Below are 25,127 nucleotides of genomic sequence, written 5' to 3' on the forward strand. Positions count from 1 at the left end.
ACACCTGCTGAAGTAGGCAAAACTCTACAGTCTCTTTAGCAGACCATCTTCAGCAGCAGTTTGCATTTTGAGATCTTTATCATTTCAACAGCATTGCACTTATTTGCCAGATAGTTTTCCTCATAAGCAGTTATTGATCAGAAACATTTTAATTGCTAATTCTTTGCATCTTGTTTTAAAGGGTCCACGATTTTCTCTTTCGGAGCACGTGCGTGTTTCATGTTGGTGGGTTTCTTTCTGAAAATGTCATTGTGTCACAGACTGTCTGTCTTTTTCTCTGTTTGATCATCGCTGCCAGAAATTCTACAGAATAAAATCGAACTATTGATTATATTGAATCCAGATGCAGAAACGGCGTGTGATACAAAAATACAGCACACACGCTTTTTTGGATTTGATTATACGCGCAGCAGAAAGTTCGTAACGGTAACCAGCACCTGTGATAGAAAAAGTCACGTGACCGGGTGGTTACACTCCATCCGCATCGGATGTGACTGCTTGACTCCAGACAGGCAGGCAGGAGACCTGCCCCTCCTCCTATAGCATCAGCAGCAGCGATGATTCAACGCGTCCGCTGTCGACTCCTTTTTGGATTCACGGCTCAGCAGCTGAGGTCTGCAGTCCCTGAGTGAAGAGCTGAGAGAAGAGCTGGTTTGCTTTCGCAGCAGGAGTTCTTCACCGCTTCACAGCTTCCATCGAGGGCGCAGTCTGCTCTAGTTTGAGGCGTTTTGCCCCTCTGTCGGTGTTCAGCCAACAGCTCACCTGCAGAGACTCCTGACAATGCCTCGCTCCCGGGCGGAGCTCCCCCGGTAAGCAACCTCTATGGCAGGTTTCACCCAGTTTATAGGAGGGTAGGGGGGCTGGGTGTGAACCGTGAAAAATCTCCTTAGGGCGAGGTTGTAAAATAACGAAATAAACCTGTAAAGAAGAATTACCGCCGGCAATTAGAAAACCAGTGCTGAAAATAGATATTTAGCCTTCTGATTTTATGAGTTAAAAAAATAAGATTTTTTTTAATCCAAGAGTCAGATATGGAATTTTTTTTCTATTACCGTTCCTGACAGCAGTGTATCAAGTAGTTGATCTGACGGGGGGCAGAGAAAAGTCTGAGCGTGTTTAAAATACAAAATTAAGGCTTTTGTCACCCTAACCTATTTACAAGTAACAGAGCTTGTATTTAGTGCAGTAACACTGTTATTGTTATTCCACCACTCTGGCAGGCTTAAGCCAATCCCTCAGGCCACTTTGGGAATTTTCCATCCGAGCATAGTACGCCTGATCTTTGCCCTTGTTCGTGGTATCGGCTGCATTTTTTTAAAGTGGAAGATTGTGGCTGCCAGATTTCAGTGAAGTTAAAAATTCTTCAAGTTGAAAAAAAAGAAACTCTCCCGGTTGTAGTGATGTAATCTGAAATGCATTCTAGATGTTGTTTTTTAGTTATGTTTGCTGAGGGGTCCGAACGTCCGGTCACGGTATGATAAATTTGATCTTTTCAGTGCTGCTGTTCACTCACCTCTCCTGCCTCTTCTCCGCAGGTTGACCGGCCTCCTCGTTCTCCTTTTTCTTCTACCTGTTTTCCCGTTTTCCTCATCATCCTCCTCCTCCTCCTCTCACCCTCAGTGGGTCCTCCAGCGTATCCCTGTGGTCATCCCCCAGCACACGGAGGCTCGGCCGGCCCCTCATTTTCTGTCTCAGGCCCGCTTGGACGTCACCTCAACCTGTGACCCCGAATGCCACAAAAAGGCCCCTCATCCAAGCTACTGGGACCTGCGGAGTCTCCTGGCATATGAGACTCTCCACTCTAATGGTCGGCTCACTGAGACTGCCATTAGGATCTATGGCTACAACCCCAACTCTAACACGACCCCAGCCTACTTAACTGGGTCCTCAGGCAAGGCTGAGAGGTCACATGTCAGAAGAAAGCGCCAGATCTTTGGCCACGATGGGCGATTTAGCATTGCTGGGCAGGACTTCTTGCTTAAATATCCATTCTCAGTGGCTGTCAAACTGTCCACTGGGTGTTCTGGTACACTGGTGGGAGACCGTCATGTTCTCACAGCTGCTCATTGTGTTCACGATGGTAAAAACTATGTGAAAGGAGCTCAGAGGCTCCGGGTTGGCTTTTTAAAACCTAAGCAACGAGACACACAACAGTCTTCCTTCCACCTTCTCTCCAACTTCACCAACCATGTTGAAGGAGGTCCGAGTCCCTACGCACCACCTACCAGTGACATAATGAAGTTCCAGTGGATCAGAGCCAAGCGCACCCATGTTCCCAAAGGCTGGATAAAAGGGAATGCTAATGACATAGGAATGGACTATGACTATGCTTTGCTTGAACTCAAGAAACCCCACAAACGGCGCCACATGAAGCTGGGAGTCAGCCCCCCCGCTCAGGGACTGCCTGGTCGCCGAGTCCACTTCTCAGGATTCGATAACGACCGGCCAGGACAGCTGGTGTATCGGTTCTGTCGTGCCGGCGAGGAGACTTCAGACCTGTTGTACCAGCACTGCGACGCTCAACCCGGGGCTAGCGGCTCGGGAGTCTACGCGCGGATGTGGGCTGGTCGACGCTGGGAGCGGAAGGTGATAGGTGTGTTTTCCGGGCATCAGTGGGTGGAGCGACAAGGTGCGTCCCAGGAATTTAATGTAGCAGTGAGAATCACGCCTCTGAAATATGCTCAGATCTGCTACTGGATAAAAGGAAACTTCATGGACTGTAGGGAGGGGTGAAAACAAAAACATGAGGACCACACAAGGGGTGTAAAACCACAGCCACAAATCCCTTTGGCATAACAGGAGCCACACTTTTCAACCCCACTGCCCACAGCACTGATATGTTAACGTAAATATGCCAATATCTACACGCAGACGAGACTCAGATCCAGTAATGACATGACAAATGGGCCACTTTAATTTGTGCCTTTGCTTAGTTTTTGATATCAAGAAAGTATTTTTCTCCCTTTTAGAACATTTATCAGGATAACCAAGTTTTATTTGGACTCATTTAATCTGAAACATGGACTGATGGGGTGGGACCAGAGAAACTGTTTATCTAGACACTGCAGCATTTTAACTGAGCTAATACTAAAGATTGCACTGTTTTCTCTACTGAAATTTATATTTGTGAATGAATGTACAAGTCAGCTACCAAAGTTGCCAACTGTTTCCTTCCAAACCTCTCAGTGGAAACAGTAGTTATCTACAAGCATAGCATGCTTTATTTACAGTGGGAGGCGGGGTGGAAGCGTTTTGCAGGTGTTGATATTTCAGGACTTTTGCAAGTCTGCAGATTACTTGGTAAATGAAGCAGTTTGTGGAGTGTTGTTTATTGCCAAGCGCCATCTGCTGGCCACATAAGAACACTGCAGGTGTCCACATGAACATGATGGCATCCCAAGTTAGTTTAGGCCTACATAAGCACTTTTTACTTATTTGTGACGTTTCTGAAGAAACCAGAAATCTGTCAGATTTAATGAAATATATGCTTTGAAATAAGGCAAGTGTCTTCTATTTTTTTTCCCAGTCTGCTCACAAGACAAATTAAAACAAACACAACGTTGGTTCGACAAGTTTTTATTTCCAATTTCAAAAAAAAAAAAAAAAAAAAAAAAAAAAAAAAAAATCAGAAATGCTGTGGGGAACCTGAACACTGTAAAAAGCCGAAATATGAGGACCAGCTCCTTTGACTTCTCCAGCACTGACATACTCAACGGGTTCATCACTGACTCTGAATGTGGAAACGTGGATATGTCATGTTTTTTTAAAACCATTTGAAGTAAATGAGCAACAAGTTGACTAAAATCGAGAGGGTAGAGCAGTAATAAATTTAGAATCTATTCATATCTCAATTCTTCAGCTTTTATTCAAAGCAGACTCTCCACAGAAGCGGGAGTTAGAGTTAAATTGTGTCATTTCAGAATTGCCCTGGGCAAATTAAAAGATGAGAGCCATTCAAAACTCATTTCAGCAATGGCGCTCAACTGAAGGCAACAGCACGGAGAAAGAAAGAAAAAAAAAAAAAAAATACCGATTCACATCAACAGCACAATTCAGCTGCAAGACTTTGCTACATTCAAGTGTAAAGTGACCACAAAGTATAAGCACCAAAGAAAGGAGAGACGTTTGCAGACAAACTAGAACATGTATGACATGTGAATTAGAGGATCTGTCAAACCTGTGTGCTCCACATGTACACTGGTTCATCTCAAAGGTAGCAATGTGGGGGGAAAAAATCCACTTTGTCAAACTAAAGTTTAATACTGCCTGAAGTTACGCACTGGCTGCAGACGGACGCTGGTGATGGAGAGGTGGAGGAACATAAAGGCAAAACTACTGACGGGTAAGGTGATGATCGCAAAGTGTAGCTACACAGAAAGGCAACAACAATGCAACAAGGCAACCTGTTTGTAACACCATTCCGGTAACTGAGAATACATGAAGTGGCTGTCTTTCCACACCCTGCGATTACGCATTCAGTCCCCACTGAAGTGTCACTATTAAACACCCTCTGCGTTCAAACCTAAATGAGAGCATGGTGACAGTGACTTATTTGCAGTGGGTCAAGGGTGAGGATGAAGGATGTTCCAGTCCACAACAGACACAGACCTGATGTGATACAGTCCTATATCCCATCATACTTGAAACATTCAAGTGACTGGATGAACATTAAGTAACATGGTGTATTGTAGCCAGATTTCAGTGTGTGAAAGTGTGCTCAGGCATCACCCTCTCACAGCAGCAGCCTTTCTCACTTTAAGTACTGTACTTGGACTTTCATGAGTGCGCAGTGAGTTTAACGATGCCAGACAAAAGATTTTGTCTGACGCTTGTGAGGTTGTTGCGAGACTGGTGCTGTTACTCCACCCTCCAGTTAGCCAGTGATACGAAGCAAGCAGATACTAACTGTGAAAACGTGGTTAGAAGCTGAATGAGAAGAACACGGCATTGTCTGCGGAGGCCGCGGATTGGAGTACCAACTGTGTTTTTCTTCCAGACTGCTCTCGAGTCAGTTTGCATGAACAGTTTATTGGACTTTGAGTAAAAAAATAACAGACTGAGACTTTGCTTAAAGGAATACTTACTCTTAGGAAATGTTCTCATCCTTTTACATTTAGATAATAAGATTCATATCACACTCTTGCCTCGATAGTAGCTTCAGCTGACTTTTTAGCGTAGGTTTAAGTATTTATACAGTGGAACAGCCAATCCTGCACAAACCAAAAATCACTAAAATTACCTACAATGACCCCCTAAAGCTCATTAATATGAACATGTTTCACATGTACCGACTGGACAGATTTATTTTTACCCTTTGACTTTTGTTTCAATTAAATAAATAAATATTAAAAAAAATTAAAAAAAGGTTTCACACACAGGGAATCAGATTCTGCCATTATGTTAAAGCCATCTCAGAGATATAAACAAAAAGAGTCCTTTAGGGTCACTACAGAGGTTGCAGCAGTGGAAACAGTGATATATCTAACACGGACGCCTGTACAGGAGCCCTTGGTGTTTAAATTTAAACACACTAGAAACCTTTAAGTGTTGCTTTTCTTTAGAGAGCTAACTTTGCAAAGGGACATTTAACCCAAATCATGAAAAATGGCCAATCCCCAAGTAAATAAAAACAAAAGGGGGAGGACAAAACACAAGCAGTCTACTAATGTGCATCTTTGTGACGGCAGAGACTTGTAGCAGAACAGCAGGATTTGACTCCCAGGTATGAAAAGGTACGGTAAACATTTGTCAGACTAGCCATTTTTCTTGCATTTGCTAATGTTAACAGATTGAGTGTCTAACTTTGATCAAAAGACAATAAGCACATTTCCCAAAAATCCCAAATTATTCCTTTTAGAGACGAAGAGCTGCACCAATACTGAAATGAAGGAATCGTGCTGATGCCCCCAGAAACGACTGGTTCCAGATTTAAGACTGAAGCAGAATAAAGGACAATCAGGACCCAAGCATGAAACCTCCCTCTGCTCTGAATCGAACGCCTGTTTTAACAGACTGTCAAAGGCAAAGTCTGCGCCGTCATTGGCCGCCTGCACTTAAAATATCTTTGGTGAAAAGTCACTTCCTGGCATTCCCTGACTTCCCTGTCACCTAGCAACAACATAACACAACATGCTAATGACATGAGCGTGGTAATGCCCGGTGTAACTCGAAATAGTATACAAAATAAAAATATTCTTTTAAATAGGTCTATATATAAACACTGCATTAAAAATTGAACCGTATCAAAACACAATTATGAGTCCCTTAATCTCCAAGCGCCTTCCACATCCATCAGGCCTCCATCTGTCTCGCCTCCACGTCCAGAGTTTGTAGGAGAGGTCTCGCCGTGTAGTCTTTACTGTGACTTGAGCCCCAAACTGTTGGAGGACAGAGGGTAGGAATAGGCTTTGCCCAGCACGATGCGGTCTCGGAGTAGTTTGAAGAGGACATAGTAGTTGCAGAAGAGAATAAGGCCCAGAGACAATGTGTGGTTCCAGCGCTCAGAGCGCAGCAGAGAGTATAACTGGTACAAAACCACGCTGGACTCGATCCAGATCAGCAGGTTCAAGATCCGCAGCGGCTTGTGGAACAGGAACTGGAAGCCAAACAGACACAAAGAACGGGGGGAAAAAATGACAGAGTGTCATAGATTAAAAAAATAAAATAAAATAAAAAATTCAATATGTGCAGTGGTTAGCGCTGCTGCCTCACAGCAAGAAAGTTCTGGAAACCTGCTGATGGACTGGAGCCTTTCTGGTTGGAGTTCCCCTGTTAACACCGTGCCTGCACAGGTTTCCTCCCACACTCCAAAGACAGGAAGGTTAACTGTTAAATTTAAACTGGCTGCTTATGTGAATGTGAGAGAGTGTGGGTTTCTGTCAAAGTGCCCAGGATTGGCTATAGCTTTGTGGGGTGGGAAAGCAAAAACAAAACAAAACAAAAAAGACTGAATAGAGTACACATGTATGGACACTTAGCAGGTTAGTGTGGCAGACAACTTGACCTGCTGTGGACTGTGGGAGACAGCCAGGACACTCAGAGGGGGCGGCGGTAAATAAATACTCAGAAATGTTGGGCACAACCAGCCGCCGAGCAGCTTCCTAATCACTTCACCGATGTGTGAATCCAGCTGTTTCAGGGAATCCCATTAAAGATCACATCTTACTGCATGTTTTTCTTCTCCAATATCTGTTTAAAGACAATATCTGTGGTTGAGCAGCCACACAAATTTTGCCGCTGTGCTTGACCACAGGCTGATGATTTTTTGAAGCTCGGCTTCAGAGTCAGCGAGAAGTAAAGATGCTAGCTCAACTCTATCACTGAGTGAGAAGTGCCAGACATCAGCGCTTCTGTACCGGCAGTCTGAACACAGTGCATTAGCCTCTGAGGAAACTCGTACTTTACTCACTTTATTCACTTGTTGCAGTAGTTTGTGTTTAGACATGGGCCACGTGGAGCTCTGTTCTAAACATCTGGGGTGCAGACTCAGTGAAGAGCTACATGATGGACGCAGCAGTGATGTCAAATCTTGTTTTTGCTGACAGGTAAGAGCCCAAACCATCATTAGTGTTACTGTGGACCCTTCTGTCTGAACCATTCAAACAGCTTGATTTTCAAACCCCAGCCCAAACATTCATACCAGGGCTCGGTAACCTGCGGCTCTTTAGTCCTTATACTGCGGCTCCGCGTGGTTTGGGAAAATAAATTAGAAGTATTTAGCTGAAGTGTATTTTATTTATGTTAGTTCTTTTTTAACTTAAGTTCTAAATTCGAAGATTATTGTGATATTGAAATAAAATAATAAAATTACATTCTATTATTTTTTCATCGCTCAAAATAAGCGTCACACTCGCGGAAGCCGGTGTACCTGCCAAAACGGCATGCATTTTTCGAGACTTTCAACCCCAGGTAGGCCAATTATGGATCTTCGGATCCACATTATGTCAGCAGCTGTTCTCCACCGTGGACTATGTTAAAAACAAACACCGCTCGCGCCTCACAGATGACAGCTTACAGTCCTGCGTAAAGATGAAAGCCCCGATTTGCAGACACTGTGCACAGAGGTTCGGGACCAGAAGTCAGGGCACACCCGACGATGTTTGCATGAACATGCTTTTCAGCATCTCTTTATTGACCACTTTTCACACACGGTTGCTGACGCTTACAGCCGGCTGTAGCTTTTCAGCTCACAGCCCGACACACACCAACACAACAGCACAGATGTAAAGACGGCGAGGCGTGATTGCGGGTGCCACTCCGGTGCTTCCGCCTCCCCTGCAGCGGCGCTGCAGACCACGCCCTGCTACACACATTAACCAGGTAAAATACATATTTAATCAGAATTTTGCAAATATCTATTTTTCATTTTTTTAGCAGCATGGTGCATTTTTTGCCAATTATTTTTTAAAAGTCAGGTCAAGCCTCGAAAAGCCCAAAGACGATATATCTGTTGTGAGCCACCACCCTTATATATAAGGGTGGTGGCTCACAACAGATATATCGTCTTTGCTGGATCATTTTAGTTCAGTTTTCCTTTTGTTATATTTCTGTAAAAGTTCAAAATGTGTTAATTACATAAATAGGATGTAATTTTCTCTGAAGCACTTCATGGATTTCATAAGCAACACACTTTAGTTGTTCACACAAAGCATAAAGGTAAAAAAAACAATATATATGGTGTTATCTTCATTTTAGATGTCAAAAAGTATTTGCGGCTCCCAGTGTTTTCTTTTGCGTGGAAACCGGGTCCAAATGGCTCTTTGGGTGTTAAAGGTTGCTGACCCCTGATTCATACCATGATCCCAACACGCTATATGGGCCTCTTATATAACATCTTATGATTTTCTCCAAAGCAGTGATTTGTATTTTCTGGAACAGTGGGACGACTTCAAAGAGGAGAGATTGCTGCTTTCCGGTTTTCCCGTCCTGTTTTGTCCTTGAATCCAGTATTTTGTGTTAATGATCTTTTTTTTTTTTTTTTTTTTTTCAACTCAGTGCAAAAGTCTGTTAAAACCCCCAAAAATAAAAATACATGTAATACCGTCTCTATTGTTTGTTTTATGCAACTTAAAATGTGGCACAAGTCATTTCTACCTGATGGATTGACTAAAAGAGTTTGTCATTATAATTTATTCAGGTCTACTGTATTAAACAAACAGTTTTTAGAATATCGCTCTTAAATTCAGGACAATTGTGAGAACACGGCATCTCCTCAGGAGAAATTGTTGGTTTCAACAGCAAAAACAAACACAATTCTAATTTCGTCCACTCGGCAGAAACAAGTAGTAAAAATCTCATTTTAATTGGTAAAGCTCTAATGTCCCGTTTCAATAAAGGCAGCATGAGGTTGTGCTTAGTTTATGAGTACTCTTATTTCCAAACACATCATCACTGCCCACACAAAAACACAAAGCCCAATCAGCTGATCAGAATTAAGGTCCGTTCACGCTCACACAAATACACAGAAAATAGCTCCAACACGGTAATTTACCTTGGCAACATGTAAATAAAGTGCTTGAATTCACTGGAGCTGAAAACGTTATACATACCAGTTTCTCCTAAAAGACATTGACCGAGTTAACACTAGACTAACCTGCTGAATGTTGATCATAATCACAGATCAAACAGAAGACTGCAAAAAATAATCACCAAGCAAACAATAACTGAAAAATTTGAGTTGAACCAATTTCAGATCTTCTCTTTGATCTATAACATGAAGTTTTGTACAAGAAATCAACACAAGTCAAAGTTTTTGTGAGGAAAGCGCCACCTCTTGGTGACACTCTGCAACTGAATTTTCATAATCAAACGTAAACACGCCTGAGTTGGAGGGAGGAGGTTTCCCAGGAATCATGAATAGGCTTGGGTGTGTCTGTACCTAAACCTGCCTTCAGTGGCGATAAGCTAGTACTCTTCTAATGCTTGCAAGTAATCAAATACTGCTGCAAGAGGGACACTGCTGAACAGCACAGAGCAGTGACTACATAATAAGGAAGGCAGTTCCACCACAGCTGATGTTTTTTGTTTGTTTTTTCCTCATTTCTGAACACATTTGAAAAACATTTTATTAGAGATCAGAAGGGAATAAGGACCAAAACTATAAACTGAAAAATGGTGAACATCAGTGTAGTTAATATGGGAAATTCACAGGTACTCACATAAAATCTTGCATGGGAAACATCAGAGGGGAGAGCCACATTATAGGGACCGACCGCCTTATACAGACTTCGACTATGTCGTACTAACACCCCCTGAGGCCAAATGGTGCTTTCTGACCACCTGCAAAACATTAACACCACAGTTATACATAACCTATTAAATAGACATTTCTAAACTTGTCTAAGTACACCAGAGTGTGCGCACACTGGGCCACTCACATGTGTTGAGGTGCGTTACTGTATGAGCCGTGCTCCAGCTTCTGCCAGCGGCCGAGGTGAGCCGCCGAGCGATGAAGCAGGTCGCAGTAACTGGGGGGCAGCAGCTGGCTCATCAGCATCACGAATGCATTGATCCACACCATGATGAGATGCTCACATGACCACCGCATGTCATAGTACTGGGTGCTCTGTAGGAGTAAGAAGAACGAGTAAGAAACCAGAAGAAACCAGAAGCAACCCTACGCAACGCGAAAGGTCGGGAATTTATGACAGAGAAAGAGACGCAAGTGAAACACCCACCTCAACGAAGCAGAGGGGCAGAAAGGCTACGTAGTAAGCGCTGAAGAGCGAGTTGAAAAGCACTTCCTTGATTCGCCGGTTGAAGTCGCTCTTCAGCTCCTCCACCTCTGCTCGAATCAGCTCTGGTGTGTGAGAGTGTGTGGGTGGCGGGCAGGTGTGTGTGGGCGTGTGTGGGGGGCTGGAAAACTGCTCTCTGAGGTTCTCTCGTAATAGGAAGAGGAAGTCGCGTGGTCGGAAGAAGGGGGTTTCTGTTAGGTCGGTCTGCTGGTGGTCAGCTGTGTAATCACAATCGGCTGGTGCCACCTGGCTTTTCCCTCCCTCTTGATGGAAACAGCAGAGTGGGACATAAACACCGAATCTGGGGATGAAAAATAAATAAATGACACAAAAGCATTTTTTTTACCTTCAGATGAGGATGAGATGGTAAATACAATGTCTACATAAACTTACAGCTATCTGAACCATTTCCTTTAAAAAATATCTGGTTAATGGCTAGAAAATGTATAGTAGCCAAATTATTCCTTTTCCAATGCTTTTAAGTTTAGGATTTTTTCCCACTGCTGCAGCCATAAACCGTGTATGCGAGCAAGGTTTTTACTTTTACACAGTCCAATCAGAAAAATGTCTTTTAGAATTTGATGCCAAAGCAAGCAGGAAAAAAAGACAATTTAAGTCCTGCTGACAGAGGTTCATTTGACAGTTGTGGCAACCATTTGTGGGAAGCACTTCAGATAAAGCGCTTATCAGATCACCACACAACCTGTGCACATTTTTTACAATACTTCATTCAGGAGCTGCACAGCCCAGTTTCTGTTATTTCTTATAAAGCTACTGACTCTTATTCCAAATATAAAAATTATCCCCATTTTTTACAATTTGCATGCATTGCGCCTCTGATAGCAGACTTTGACTGCTTCACTCCAGATAATTCAAAACACTTAGAAATACTTTGCTTTGAGACAAATTATTCAGTGGTAGACTGGCCTTTAGAGAGTGAAGTGGACCAAACACTCACGGATATCCCAGGAAGAGGAGGTTAAGAACAGAGTTTTCCTTGTAGAGGTTGACCAGCGTCCAGCACAGCACCCAGCCGCACAGGGTCAGCAGGCTGAGTCGAGCTGCGATTAGAAGCACGTAGCGCAGCAGAGACCCCCCGCTGCACTGAGACACCTGGGCGAGACAGAAGCAGAACAACACGCCGTTATGAGAGAGAGCACGGCAGCCACACTGACATCATGAGGGATCAGGTCCCTACAGTGCAGAACAGATTTGCTCCACTATCAAAGGACCCTGGATCTATATCGGACAACCATCCATCTAAAAGCAGCGAAATAAGGTCTGAAAATCTGTTAAAAAGTGAAAGGCCACAGGGAAAGCTAAAGGCTAGGCCTGAAACTCTGATTGTGGGTGACTCTGCCGTAAAGGATGTACAAAGGATGTGCGGTAAGAACACTAAAGTCCTCTGCTTTCCTAACGATATGGTCAACAACCTGAAGGAGAGAATTCTTCAAATTGCAGATGAATATCCAACTGTGACAAACATTGTTCTGCATACAGGGTCAAACGATGTGTCCAAACAACAGTCGGAGGTTCTGAAACGGGACTTTACTGGATTATTAAATACTGTAAACTCTCTGAATGCAGCTGTATTCATCAGTGGACCTGTACCGCCGGTCAGAGGAGGAGACGAGAGATTCAGCAGGTTGTTTACACTGAATAAATGGCTTATATCAGCATGTGCTGACCACTCAGTGCACTTTATCGACAACTTTAATATTTTTTGGGAACGCAGGCATCTGTTCAAAGCAAATGGATTTAATTTTAACAAGTCAGGGGTGAAACTGTTCACCTCCAACTTGTTTTATTTCATACGTCATCCATCCGTGCTTGGTGCCAAGGCTGAGGTAAACGAGGAGTTATCTCATAAAGAGGAACAAACAGTACTCCAAGAACAGACAAAGCCCAGCAGAAACCTTGAGGAGGAGCTCCATTTGCCCCCACCCGGGAAGAGCCTCAGAAAGGAGAGACATCCATGGCATCTGAGGAAGAGCCTCAGAAAGGAGAGACATCTAAGGCAAGAAGAGGGGTCCCTATTTGCCTCCAACTCTCTCAACAACACCAACGACCAGGACAAGGGACCACGACCTTCCCCAGTCCCCCAAACCCCTGACAGGCCATCACCCTCCTCCCCCTCCCTTTCTCCCTCCTCCCCACACCTGAAATTCACTGAGGAGATGATGGAGCGGGTCAATGCTGGGCTCAGATCTACCCCCCGTCCCAATCCCTTTTTGTCCCCCATAAACCCCCCACCAGAGCGGCCAAAGGTTCGCCATCGAGCCCCACCCTCAACAGAGCAATCGAAGTCACATTGCCCAGCCTCGCCCCCCTTAGTTCCTCTTCATGCCCTGTCTCCGCAGTCTGATGTGTGATGTGTGAAGGGTCCGGGCTGTGAGGATTATGGCAGTGATGACTTTTCCCAGGAGAAGCTGGGACCCTGTTTACTAGAAGGTTTTAAAATTTCTGTACTTTTAGGTGACAGGAGACATGTGGCCTGGTCAAAACACAGAGAGCTGCACTCTAAAAGATCTTTAAACATAGTAAACATACCTTGTGTGCCACAGACTGCTCCCAAACACGAGGGGACAAGTAATACCTCTAAAACACTTAAGTTGGCTTTATTAAACATTAGATCTCTAGCTGGGAAAACATTTTTAATTAATGATTTAATCACTGAGCACAGCCTTGATTTTATGTTTTTAACTGAAACTTGGTTGGACCAAAGTAACAGTGGAGCTGTTCTCATCGAGACGACCCCTCCTAACTACAGTTTTATCAGTGAGGTCAGGGCGAGCAGGAGAGGAGGAGGGGTTGCTGTCTTATTTAATGAATCATTTCAATGTAAGCAGCTATCTCCTGGAATTTTTCAGTCTTTTGAATATGTGGCTTTACAGCTGAAGGCCCCATCCAAAGTTGTGTTTCTTAATGTTTACAGGCCTCCCAAATACTGCACAGACTTTTTTAATGACCTTAGTGAACTGCTGTCTGTGATCTGTGTTGATTTTGACTGTGTAATTATTGCTGGGGATTTTAACATTCATGTGGACAACCCTCAGGACAAAGGGACTAAAGACCTGAGTAACACTCTGGGCAACTTTGGGCTGACTCAGCATGTAACAGAGGCCACACATAATAGAGGACACACTCTTGACCTACTGATCTCCAAAGGCCTGAGCATTTCAAAGGTTACTGTGTCTGATGTGGGCCTGTCTGATCATTACTGTGTTTTCTTTGAAAGTAAAATCTCAGCCCACACAAATATATCAACAACAGTGATCACAAAACGGTGTATAACCGAACACAGTAGTGCAATTTTTAACCAGGTCTTCCCATTAACACCTGACCTGCCCAGAGGGTCAGTCAATGAGCTCGTCAATAGCTTCAATGCTAACATGTTAAATGTAATGGACACTATTGCTCCCATTAAGGTGAAGGTTATCTCTGGAAGGAAAAAGTCTCCATGGAGAAACTCCACACTGGTGAAAAATGAAAAAAGAGAGTGTAGGAAAGCTGAGCGCAGATGGAGAAAAACAAACCTCCAGGTTCATTATGACATTTATAAAGAGAAACTTCACAATTATAATTTACAACTGAGGAGTGCAAGGAGGTCCTACTTCTCTGACATCATCACTAAAAACACCCATACTGCTCGGGTCTTATTTTCTACAGTTGACAGGCTAACAAACCCTCCTGTGTCAGTGGCAGCTGAACTTCATTCGACCATGGCCTGCAATGACTTTGCCAAATTCTTCACTGAAAAAATCCAAAAAATTAGACAAGCAATTGGTACATCAACAGCAGATCCAGGATATGTACTGTGTCCACCAAAAAACTGTTTAAACACCATGAAACAGTTTCAACCTATTAACAGCAAAGACCTGGAGGACATCTTAGGTCAACTGAACTCCTCCTCCTGCTGTTTAGATGTCCTGCCAACAAGTTTTTTCAAAAAGGTCTCAAAGACTTTAGAGTCAGACCTGTTACAGATCGTCAACTTTTCTTTATTATCAGGTGTGTTTCCAGAATCACTAAAAACTGCTGTAATCAAACCTATACTGAAAAAGGACAATCTTGACAAGACACAAATGAACAACTACAGGCCGATCTCAAATCTCCCGTTTTTAAGTAAGATCATTGAAAAAGCAGTTTCTCAACAGCTCAGTTACTTCTTAAAACAGAATAATTGCTACGATGCCTTCCAGTCAGGTTTTAGACAGAACCACAGCACTGAAACCGCTCTGACCAAAGTGTTTAATGACATATGTCTGAATACAGACAGTGGAAAAATGTCAGTCCTAGTTTTACTGGATCTCAGTGCAGCATTTGATACAGTTGACCATAACATATTACTCAAACGACTGGAGAACTGGACAGGTCTTTCAGGAACTGTACTAAACTGGTTCAAAACATACGTAGAAAACAGGAAATACTTTGTATCAATAGGTAACTTCACATCTGAGCAGACAAGTATCACATGTGGAGTTCCCCAAGGTTCCATCTTGGGACCCCTTCTGTTTAACATCTACATGCTCCCACTGGCACAGATTATAAACAACAACAAAATAAACTATCACAGCTATGCAGATGACACACAAATATATATATCACAATGTCACCAGGAGACCGAGGCCCTGTACAGGCTCTTGGTAAATGCATTGAGGAAATCAATGACTGGTTGTGCCACAATTTTCTCCAGCTAAACAAAAACAAAACTGAGGTAATAGTCTTTGGCGCCAAAGAAAAACGATTACAGGTCACCAGAGAACTTCAATCTATACATCTAAAAACCACAAACCAGGCGAGAAATTTGGGTGTAGTGATGGATGCAGACCTAAACTTAGAAAAACACATTAAGACAATAACAAAGTCAGCTTACTATCACCTCAAGAATATATCAAGGATAAAAGATCTGATGTCTCAACAGGACCTGGAAAAACTAGTCCATGCATTCATCTTTAGTAGGCTTGATTACTGTAACAGCATCTTTACAGGTCTACCTAAAAAAATCAGTCAGACAACTACAGCTCATTCAGAACTCTGCTGCTCGAGTCCTCACTAAGACCAAAAAAGTGGACCACATCAGTCCAGCTCTGAGGTCCTTACACTGGCTGCCTGTCCGTCAGAGGATAGACTTTAAAGTTCTGATGCTGGCCTATAAAGCTCTGAATGGTTTAGGACCAAAATACATCAATGACCTCCTGACCCAGTATGAACCTTCCAGATCCCTCAGGTCATCTGGATCCGGTCTTTTATCAGTTCCCAGAGTCAGAACCAGACACGGAGAAGCTGCATTCAGCTTTTATGCTCCTTATATCTGGAACAAACTCCCAGAAAGCCTCAGATCAGCTGAAACACTCAGTTTATTTAAATCCAGGTTGAAGACTCACCTGTTCTCAGCTGCATTTGAATAAAGCACCAAATCCACACTTTAAGCTTAAATTTCAAAACTTACATTTAACTACTGATTTTATCTACTGTTCTGATTTTATCTGTTTTGATTTTATATACTGTTGTTTGTTTGTTTGTTAATTAGTTAGTTAGTTTATTTGCTTGTTTTAATCAATTTTAAATCATGCTTTTTATTTGTTCTTGTTTCTAATGTCTCTGTAAAGCACTTTGAATCACCTTGTTGTTGAATTGTGCTATACAAATAAACTTGCCTTGCCTTGCCTTACAGTGTGCTTGCTGACTGCTTACAGAGATCGAATCTGTGTTTACCTCAGAAACAATTGTCCAAACGAGCCTCCTGGCCAGCATTACTGTGATGAAGATAGCCAGGTGGTAGTCCATTAAATGAAAGTTCTGTTGTGGGAAGATAAAAAGATAGGGGTTTGTTTCTCCACAGAGAAATTGTTGCTTATTAAATTAAACCTCTTAATAAGAAAGTCGCATGTTATGAGTTGGGGAAAGACAGCAACATATTGATGCAGTTTTACTTACAGTTTTAAAACTGTGATAACAGAAAACTGAAATGATGACCTATTTTTTAGGACTACTGAGGGAACTGGTGGGAAAAGAGTGTGTTATGTGTTCTTACGAGTGAGGTAGAGGCAGCAGGGTGGCTGTATGGGTACCACCACACTGTCCTGTAGATGTTTATGTACTGGACAAACAAGGCCACCAGCAAATAGAGAAAAAGCAGGAACTCAAACAGCAGACTGCTGTCCAATGGCAGCTCGGGGATCCTCGAGTGACGCACTGGCTCCGGAGTAATGAGGGCTGAGATGGGTGGAGCAGATAGACCCAGCGTGTTACTGCTCCTGGAGGGAAAAAGAGAAAAAAGAAAGCACGCAACACAAGGAGAGAGAGAGAAATATAAATACTCAAACACATCTGGGTGTGTGATTAAAAATGTGACACCTACTGCAAGGTGTGTATGCAAACAAAGTGGGATGTGGAGACTAGTCTACAACACCCTGGCAACAAGTGGTTGTTTTTTTGGCTGCAGCCAGGTGAACTCATTCCTTGTAACCTCCTTGTGATCACCAACTAGTCGGGGGTAGGGATGGGTATCGAAAACCGGTTCTTGTTGAGAACCGGTTCCCACTGTTTCAATTCCTTGGAATTGTTTGCCATTTTTGCAAACGATTCCCTTATCGATTCCAGTCGCCCCGAATGACGTCACCCGTTGCGGAGCGTCATTTACCTGGCAGGAAACACGGCGCCTAAGCGGCTCAAACGCTCAAAAGTTTGGTTATACTTTACGAGAACGGGTGACAACAGGACAACTTGCAATACTTCAAAAGTAGAGATTTCATTTAAGGGAGGAAACACGACGAATATGCAAAAGCATTTGCTCACAAAACACACGATAACTTTAAATGAATGTCGTGTTTTTAATTCCGCTCCGGACTCGTGAATCTCAACCCAGCAGCAGCGGTAACGTTTGCACGTCCTCTCCCGTTAATGCGGCAGGTAAACTAACAGTGCATATTATGTTAGCGCGATCTGCCTTATTACAAAACCTGCCATTACTGTGCATTTAGGTGACCATGATGAGAGAGACAGAGTCTGGCTCAGATGCTGGCAGTTGTCGCTGCAGTCTACCGGTAGCGTCTCCTTTCAGGCCAGGATAGATGAATGTCACCGAGCAGTGACTAAGTTTGTGATAAAACGCTTGCACCCATTTGCCACAGTAGATGCCCCGATTTTTGGTAAGTGAATGTGTTTAATCGTAGGCAGGGACATTACTGGATATTCTTGTATAATTGCTACAAATAATTTATGTTATACTTTGTTATTGCTACAGAAGAATATTTATTTTATTATTTTACATTTACAATTTTTTTTTCCTGGGGACCCTGTGACACCCCATTGAAGAGCAGTAGGCTGTGGATCTCTTAAGATCTCACTGTTGGGTTTGTAAGGCCATGTTACTCCTAAATTTCTATCTTGTTCAAAGAGAAAATATAAAACAAAGCGCTAAGCTAATCGACCTTAGTGTTCTCCTTTTTAAAAAGAATCGATAAAGAATCGAATCGTTAAACAGAATCATAAATGGAATCGGAATCGTGAAAATCTTATCAATACCCATCCCTAGTCGGGGGGCAACAATCCAAGATCCTATAAGTTGATCGTTGGTTTGTCTACATTACAACAAATGTTTTGCTCAAAGCACAATAATAGCAAACATACAAAAATAACAGTTGCAGTGAATTTCTGAAGACCATGTACTGGTCTTGTAAAGAAGCTGTCAGTGGCCAATGTTCATGTGCATCACAGGTTAAAAGAGTGTGATGATTCATAGTAAATGTCTCATTTAGATGAAAATGATTCAGAAATCTTGATGACACATGAATCATGTATCATCAAGATTTCTGACTTTCACCTCACACAGAAAGTTGACATAATACAAGAAAAAAGAAGTTCTATATTGTGGCTCAGAATTTCTCAATCAGTCCATTCCTGCTTTAAATGCATTAATGAATCAAAACCTCTTTATTACTGCATCTTGACAGCACTGAGAGGCTCTCTGTGTACATACCTGTTCCTGAGGCCTGTACCATTCCCGACGTTTCCTCCGACCAGAGTCTGCAGGGACGGCAGAGCGGAGCGACTTAGCTGCTGTCTGCTGGGACCCCTGCGACCCCCTGGCATGGTCGCCTATTACTGTGGCAACCAAGGGCAGAGCCCACCAACCAAAAGCCACTGGGACTTCCCCCTTCCTCCTCAGTGAGCCACCATGTACTGCCAGGCCACTGTGAACCAAACCAGAAAAGAAGACAACGTTTCATAAGACAAGACAGATTATGAAAAACCCGCAGCACACCATTCAAACTGAACTGACAAAAACCCAAAGCCCTCTACTCAGCGAGAACGGAGCTTTGTCATTTTTTTGTTAAATCGTTTTAATTGTATATAACTGTTTTCAGAATGAAAGGCAACTTCAACAAGAGTTTACAAGCTTGTCAAAGCTGCTGTGTTTGATACAACTAGCACACTACTATGTAATGTCAATCACATTTGAACTATACTTGAAATAATCTGTTAAAACCTAAGAGGGATAATAAACAAGGTTGTCTTCATTCACATATAAAACACTTACAGGTCCTCTGAGCCATCTTATCTACAATAAGCAGAATTTCGTTGGAATGTTGTGAGGACAGTTTCTAGCTGCTCTTTTAACTCACAACCTTATTTCAATGACAGAAATGGAACAGACAAATTATCTGACACACTTTCGATTACAACACAGTGAAAGTTCCACCACAAACTATAGCCACTCAAATGAGCTCACAATTTTTTTATTGAATGATAAAAAAACCCCAAAAAAACCCAAACAGTAAAACAGAGGTTAAGACTTACAGGGAGTGCAGAATTATTAGGCAAGTTGTATTTTTGAGGAATAATTTTATTATTGAACAACAACCATGTTCTCAATGAACCCAAAAAACTCATTAACAGCAAAGCTGAATGTTTTTGGAAGTAGTGTTTAGTTTTAGCTATTTTAGGGGGATATCTGTGTGTGCAGGTGACTATTACTGTGCATAATTATTAGGCAACTTAACAAAAAACAAATATATACCCATTTCAATTATTTATTTTTACCAGTGAAACCAATATAACATCTCCACATTCACAAATATACATTTCTGACATTCAAAAACAAAAGAAAAACAAATCAGTGACCAATATAGCCACCTTTCTTTGCAAGGACACTCAAAAGCCTGCCATCCATGGATTCTGTCAGTGTTTTGATCTGTTCACCATCAACATTGCGTGCAGCAGCAACCACAGCCTCCCAGACACTGTTCAGAGAGGTGTACTGTTTTCCCTCCTTGTAAATCTCACATTTGATGATGGACCACAGGTTCTCAATGGGGTTCAGATCAGGTGAACAAGGAGGCCATGTCATTAGTTTTTCTTCTTTTATACCCTTTCTTGCCAGCCACGCTGTGGAGTACTTGGACGCGTGTGATGGAGCATTGTCCTGCATGAAAATCATGTTTTTCTTGAAGGATGCAGACTTCTTCCTGTACCACTGCTTGAAGAAGGTGTCTTCCAGAAACTGGCAGTAGGACTGGGAGTTGAGCTTGACTCCATCCTCAACCCGAAAAGGCCCCACAAGCTCATCTTTGATGATACCAGCCCAAACCAGTACTCCACCTCCACCTTGCTGGCGTCTGAGTCGGACTGGAGCTCTCTGCCCTTTACCAATCCAGCCACGGGCCCATCCATCTGGCCCATCAAGACTCACTCTCATTTCATCAGTCCATAAAACCTTAGAAAAACCAGTCTTGAGATATTTCTTGGCCCAGTCTTGACGTTTCAGCTTGTGTGTCTTGTTCAGTGGTGGTCGTCTTTCAGCCTTTCTTACCTTGGCCATGTCTCTGAGTATTGCACACCTTGTGCTTTTGGGCACTCCAGTGATGTTGCAGCTCTGAAATATGGCCAAACTGGTGGCAAGTGACATCTTGGCAGCTGCACGCTTGACTTTTCTCAGTTCATGGGCAGTTTCTCGATTCGAATTTTGAGATGCTGCCCATTTCATCTCCAGTCTATGTAAAAGCGGCTATAGAAATAGACACAGAGATCCCCTTTATCTTTTCAGAGGCTACACTCTCCTGTCAAACTCCCTGTTAAGCAAGGCAAAAAGACCCGTCATTGCTCTCTGACTGCACAGACAAGAAAACCTGAACGTAAGCAGTTGGGCATGCTTACGCTGATTTTGGGAAACAAATGCCCAGAGGCGTTTACAGAGGGATTTTTAAGTGTCTTCATGCCAAAGAATTCAAATGCTAACACACCTCTGAGGGTGTGTGCAAATGTGTTTAGTGAGACTGATATACACAGAAAATGACAACCTATCAGACAAAACCTGCTCTCTGCTCCTTTAGAGAACACAAACAAATGTCCCCGTGCTTACTCATATCTGGCCTAATTCACAGACTGTTACTGATTACACCTGAGCTTTTTCTATCAAGGTGCCCAATGAGCTGTGGTAATAGGTCAGCTAGCTGATGCTCTGCAGCACACATTTATAAAACAGAAGTCCACAGATACACAGCTTATTTTAAATTTAAAGTTTAAACGGTTCCATATTTAAAGGATTAAAATCTGAAGTGGGAGCACGCAAGAGTCACTTTTTGTTTTGTTTGTCTGTTTTGGGTTTTTTTAAAGTGCATGTGTGCGCGAGTGTGTGTGTTTTAAAAACAATTTCGCAACCGTTTTCCACAAATCTCCAAGATCTCTGAAGTCATGTCAACCAAAGAGTTGTAGCCTTACAGATATTCAGTTTATGGCACATTTAAAACAGTAAACAGGTCACATACAAAAAGTTGTAACTGGTTCATTTTTATAAATATTAAATAAATATTTGAATTATGTTCCACATAAACCTTTCACAATAAAGCTCAAGATCCTGTTGAGACTTTTCAAAATAAACTGAATCACGTGAAAGAGCAGATTATTTACAGATGAGAATTAAAAAAGAGCCGCCAGGTGCTAAAAAATAAACCTTAGACTCAAACGTTAGAACAGGCTTTTCCCCGCAGCACGCCGTGTAATAAATACAAAGAAAACGGTGGCCGTTACAACTTATGTCTAAAAATGTATCGTTTCATGCATCGGTTAAAACACTCGACTCCGGGTAAAGGACGCGCAGCTGGAAACACTTCACGCAAGTCGAGCTGCCCGAGATTCACAGAATTTACAGAAAATGTTACATTTTTGTGATTTTTATTGTTATCGGGACGATAGAATTCTTATATCGGGATATGAGATTTCGGTCATATCGCATATCATACTTTTCAGACTCACCTATTCTTAATGGAGACGTTCACACTAACCAACAGTAGCAATTTATATGTAGTAAAGTGCAATAAGTGCAATAACATCACGTATATTCTATAAAAGAAAAGGGGAATTCAATGTAAGACACTTTTAACAGCTTAATAATTTAAATAATTTGTAGTCAGTTCCAGATTTTTAAGAATTTGCTGCCGTTTTATCTCGTGATTACTAGTCACTTTATTAGGTACACCTTACTAGCACTGGGTTGGACACTCCTTTGCCTTCACAACTGACATAATTCTTCATGGCACAGATTGAACAAGGTGCATGAGAGATTCAGATTTTGATCCATACTGACATGCCAGCATCACATAGCTGCTGCAGATTTGTCTGCTGAACATCCATAACGCAAATCTTCCTTTCTACTACGTTCCAAAGATGCTCAACTGGACTGAGATTTGGAGACTGTGGAGATCATTTGTGCACAGTGAACTCAATGTGATCAGAAGATGGCCAAACTGTGATCATAAAGGCATACACAAGTTCAGCAACAATACTCAGCTGGTTCTAAAAGGCCCGAAGTACAGCAAGCAAATACCCTACACACCATTACACATCAGTTTCCTGTTTTCAGTTGACAGAAACAGCACCTAGTGTGGTATTCTGCCACCATAGCCCATCTGCTTCAAGGTTGGAGGTGTTCAGAGATGCTCTTCTGCACATCTTGGTTGGAGCAAGCTATTTTTTTTAAGTTACTGTTGCCTTCCTATCAGCTCAGAGCAGTTTGGCCATTCTCCACTCTTGGCATCTTTCACAAGAAAACTGCCACTCACTAGAAAGTTTCTATTCTTCTGACCATTTTCTGTAAACCATAGAGATGGTTATGAGGGAAAATCCCAGTAGATTAGCAGTTTCTCCATTGCTCAGACCAAACTGTCTGGCACAACCATGCTACTTTCATCATCATCTTTGTTCCTCATTCTGATGGTTTGAACTTCAGCAGGTCGTCTCGATCATATCTACACAACTAAATGCAGAGTTACCACCCTGTGATGGACTGCTTAGATTTTTTGATTAAATATCTGAGCGATTAGATATTTCTGTCGACAAGGAGTTGAACAGGTGTTCCTAATGAAGCGGCCAGTGAGAGCATTCATATGATTCTGAGGGTTTCAGCGTTTTGTTTTTCCTTCTTCTGTCAAAGGTATGGTGGCATTTATGAGTAGAAAACAGGCTGGGTATATGTGTGAGCCTGTTCACTCATCATTATAGATATACCGTAAAACATGAAACGCATACTAAAAACTAAAATAATGATAACCTACAATAAAAAGAGACACTTGAGACTTTCCCCCCATTATTTTCTTGTTTGCTTGTTGCAGGGCTGCAAACAACAGAACATACAAACCTCCAGGAAGTGTAGCTACAACTCAAATCCTTGTCACTCTCATTATATAGATTCTTATGATTACCCAGTGACTTAAAACACACACACACACACACACACACACACACACACACACACACACACACACACAGTTTCTCATCAACCAGTGACAGACTTCTAAACGAAAATTAAACCAGAGCCAGATAAGCAGCAGCCTCTATGTATACCAACATTTCCTTTATGCTGATGGAGCTTGTGAAACATGATGGAAAAGATAAAACAGCTTGCTCACAGGCCACTGTGCGGCATCAATATCGAGCACTGGAGCTGACTGTACAAACAGGAAACCGACGTTAACTCACGCACACGCGACTCAAACAGAGCGCAGGGACGCAAGATGACAACTCGAAAAAAAAGAAGCCAAAAGTGAAAACGGGAACTGAGGCGTACAGAAATGAACTACAATGAAGGGATTGCAGGATGGTGTTTAGCAATTTTGTGGAAGTGCAACGTGTTTCTTACTTTAAGCGCGACTCCTTATAATTGTGAAATGCTTTTGTTGCACTCTGCACAACATTTTGTGAGACGGTGTTTTGGGTTTTTATTTTTTTGTTCTTCGGGGGGGGGGGGGTGTTAGACTTGCTAAGACGTGCACTGAAAGCTGCTCGTCTGGATCATGACATCAGGCGGCGTTGTCATTTTTTAAGACTGCGGAAACTTGGGAGCGCACTTTAAAAAGAGCGCTAAAACGGACACAGGCAATAGCTTTTAGCTCGGTGGCAAACGTGGACAGTTTAAAAGCTGTGTAAAAGCCGTCGTTACTCACAAAACATCGACAACATGCGGGCGGCTGAGCTGGACGAGGATGCATCAGTCAGTTGTGCGGCGAGTCCGGGCAGTACCGAGCATTTCTCCGCCTTTCAGCTTCAATTCCCTGGACTGAGCTGCTGTGGCGACGGGCTACAGCGGCGAGGGCGACACCGGGGGGGTCGCCTTTTCTCAGGGTGAGAGCACTAAACGCCACAAAAAGTTAGCCCTGGGCTGGAAGAGCAACAGTGTAAATGCGTTGCACAGAGACCGACGTGGCAAACCCGCACCGCCTCTGCGCGTGTCGTCATCAGCGCGCGACTAAAGCAAGCTGCACAGTCGCAGTTTGATTAAAAAAAAAAAAAACTTACAAAAAAAGCTGATCTGGAGTCAGTGCATCGTTTTTTCATCTTTTATTCTTAGTGATCATCTCAATGCTGCACTTCACTCATGTACTGTACTATCAGAACATTTTGCATGCACACGATTTTACTGCCCATACTGTTGTTTGTAGTGACAAACTATTCAGCTGTCTCTCCTACTGCCCTACAATGGTAAAATACATAAATAACAATCATAATAAATTATGGAATTGCGATTGAAGATAAAATTTCAAAAGAGAAAAAGAAAAAAAATCGAGATTAAATATATCTTTCTAAGAATGTAATTCATATTCACCATAATAAAAGTAATTTAAGTGACTTTGAACAATACGTCTTTTTGCTGGCACCACATTACTTTTTAATGTTTTTTGCATAATTATGTGTGTGCAATTTCTTTAGCGCAGTATTTCAGAAACTGTTTATCTACTGGGATTTGCCCACACAAACATCTCAAGGGTTTACAGAGAGTGGTTTCAAAAAAGAGAAAATATCCAGTGACCAGCAGTTCTCTGGGTGAAAATGCCTTGTTGATGTCAGAGGAGAATGGCCAGACTGCTTTGAGGAGACAACAATGGTTGAAAGAGC

General features: G+C 42.5%; 2 protein-coding genes across 2 annotated transcripts; one reads left to right on the plus strand and one right to left on the minus strand.

Annotated features, from left to right (window-relative positions):
- The first annotated feature begins 240 nt into the window (after positions 1–240).
- Positions 241–3,498, plus strand: LOC101477143 (serine protease 23). Its single transcript, XM_004543411.5, has 2 exons — positions 241–809; positions 1,536–3,498. The coding sequence occupies exons 1-2, from the start codon at positions 781–783 to the stop codon at positions 2,731–2,733; spliced, it is 1,227 nt and encodes a 408-aa protein (XP_004543468.1). The 5' UTR covers positions 241–780; the 3' UTR covers positions 2,734–3,498.
- Positions 3,499–5,008: 1,510 nt separating this feature from the next.
- Positions 5,009–24,490, minus strand: tmem39a (transmembrane protein 39A). Its single transcript, XM_004543410.5, has 9 exons — positions 24,179–24,490; positions 18,718–18,931; positions 16,771–16,993; positions 16,452–16,535; positions 11,692–11,846; positions 10,677–11,034; positions 10,377–10,564; positions 10,158–10,278; positions 5,009–6,595 (listed from the first exon to the last, which is right to left on the minus strand). Exons 2-9 carry the CDS (start codon positions 18,828–18,830, stop codon positions 6,356–6,358), a joined length of 1,482 nt encoding a protein of 493 aa, XP_004543467.1. The 5' UTR covers positions 18,831–18,931; positions 24,179–24,490; the 3' UTR covers positions 5,009–6,355.
- Positions 24,491–25,127: the final 637 nt, after the last annotated feature.

This window comes from Maylandia zebra, linkage group LG1 (genome assembly GCF_041146795.1).
Source record: "Maylandia zebra isolate NMK-2024a linkage group LG1, Mzebra_GT3a, whole genome shotgun sequence".
NCBI classification, from domain to species: domain Eukaryota; kingdom Metazoa; phylum Chordata; class Actinopteri; order Cichliformes; family Cichlidae; genus Maylandia; species Maylandia zebra.

Excerpts from the sequence above, each read along its gene's own strand:
- LOC101477143 (XM_004543411.5), top strand. The coding sequence starts at position 781 with ATGCCTCGCTCCCGGGCGGAGCTCCCCCG. Across the intron at positions 810-1,535 it reads TCCCGGGCGGAGCTCCCCCG|GTTGACCGGCCTCCTCGTTC; the intron begins GTAAGCAACCTC and ends TCTTCTCCGCAG.
- tmem39a (XM_004543410.5), bottom strand. The coding sequence starts at position 18,830 with ATGCCAGGGGGTCGCAGGGGTCCCAGCAGACAGCAGCTAAGTCGCTCC. Across the intron at positions 16,536-16,770 it reads CTGCTGCCTCTACCTCACTC|AACTTTCATTTAATGGACTA; the intron begins GTAAGAACACAT and ends TTCCCACAACAG. Across the intron at positions 10,565-10,676 it reads TGCCCCTCTGCTTCGTTGAG|AGCACCCAGTACTATGACAT; the intron begins GTGGGTGTTTCA and ends TTACTCCTACAG.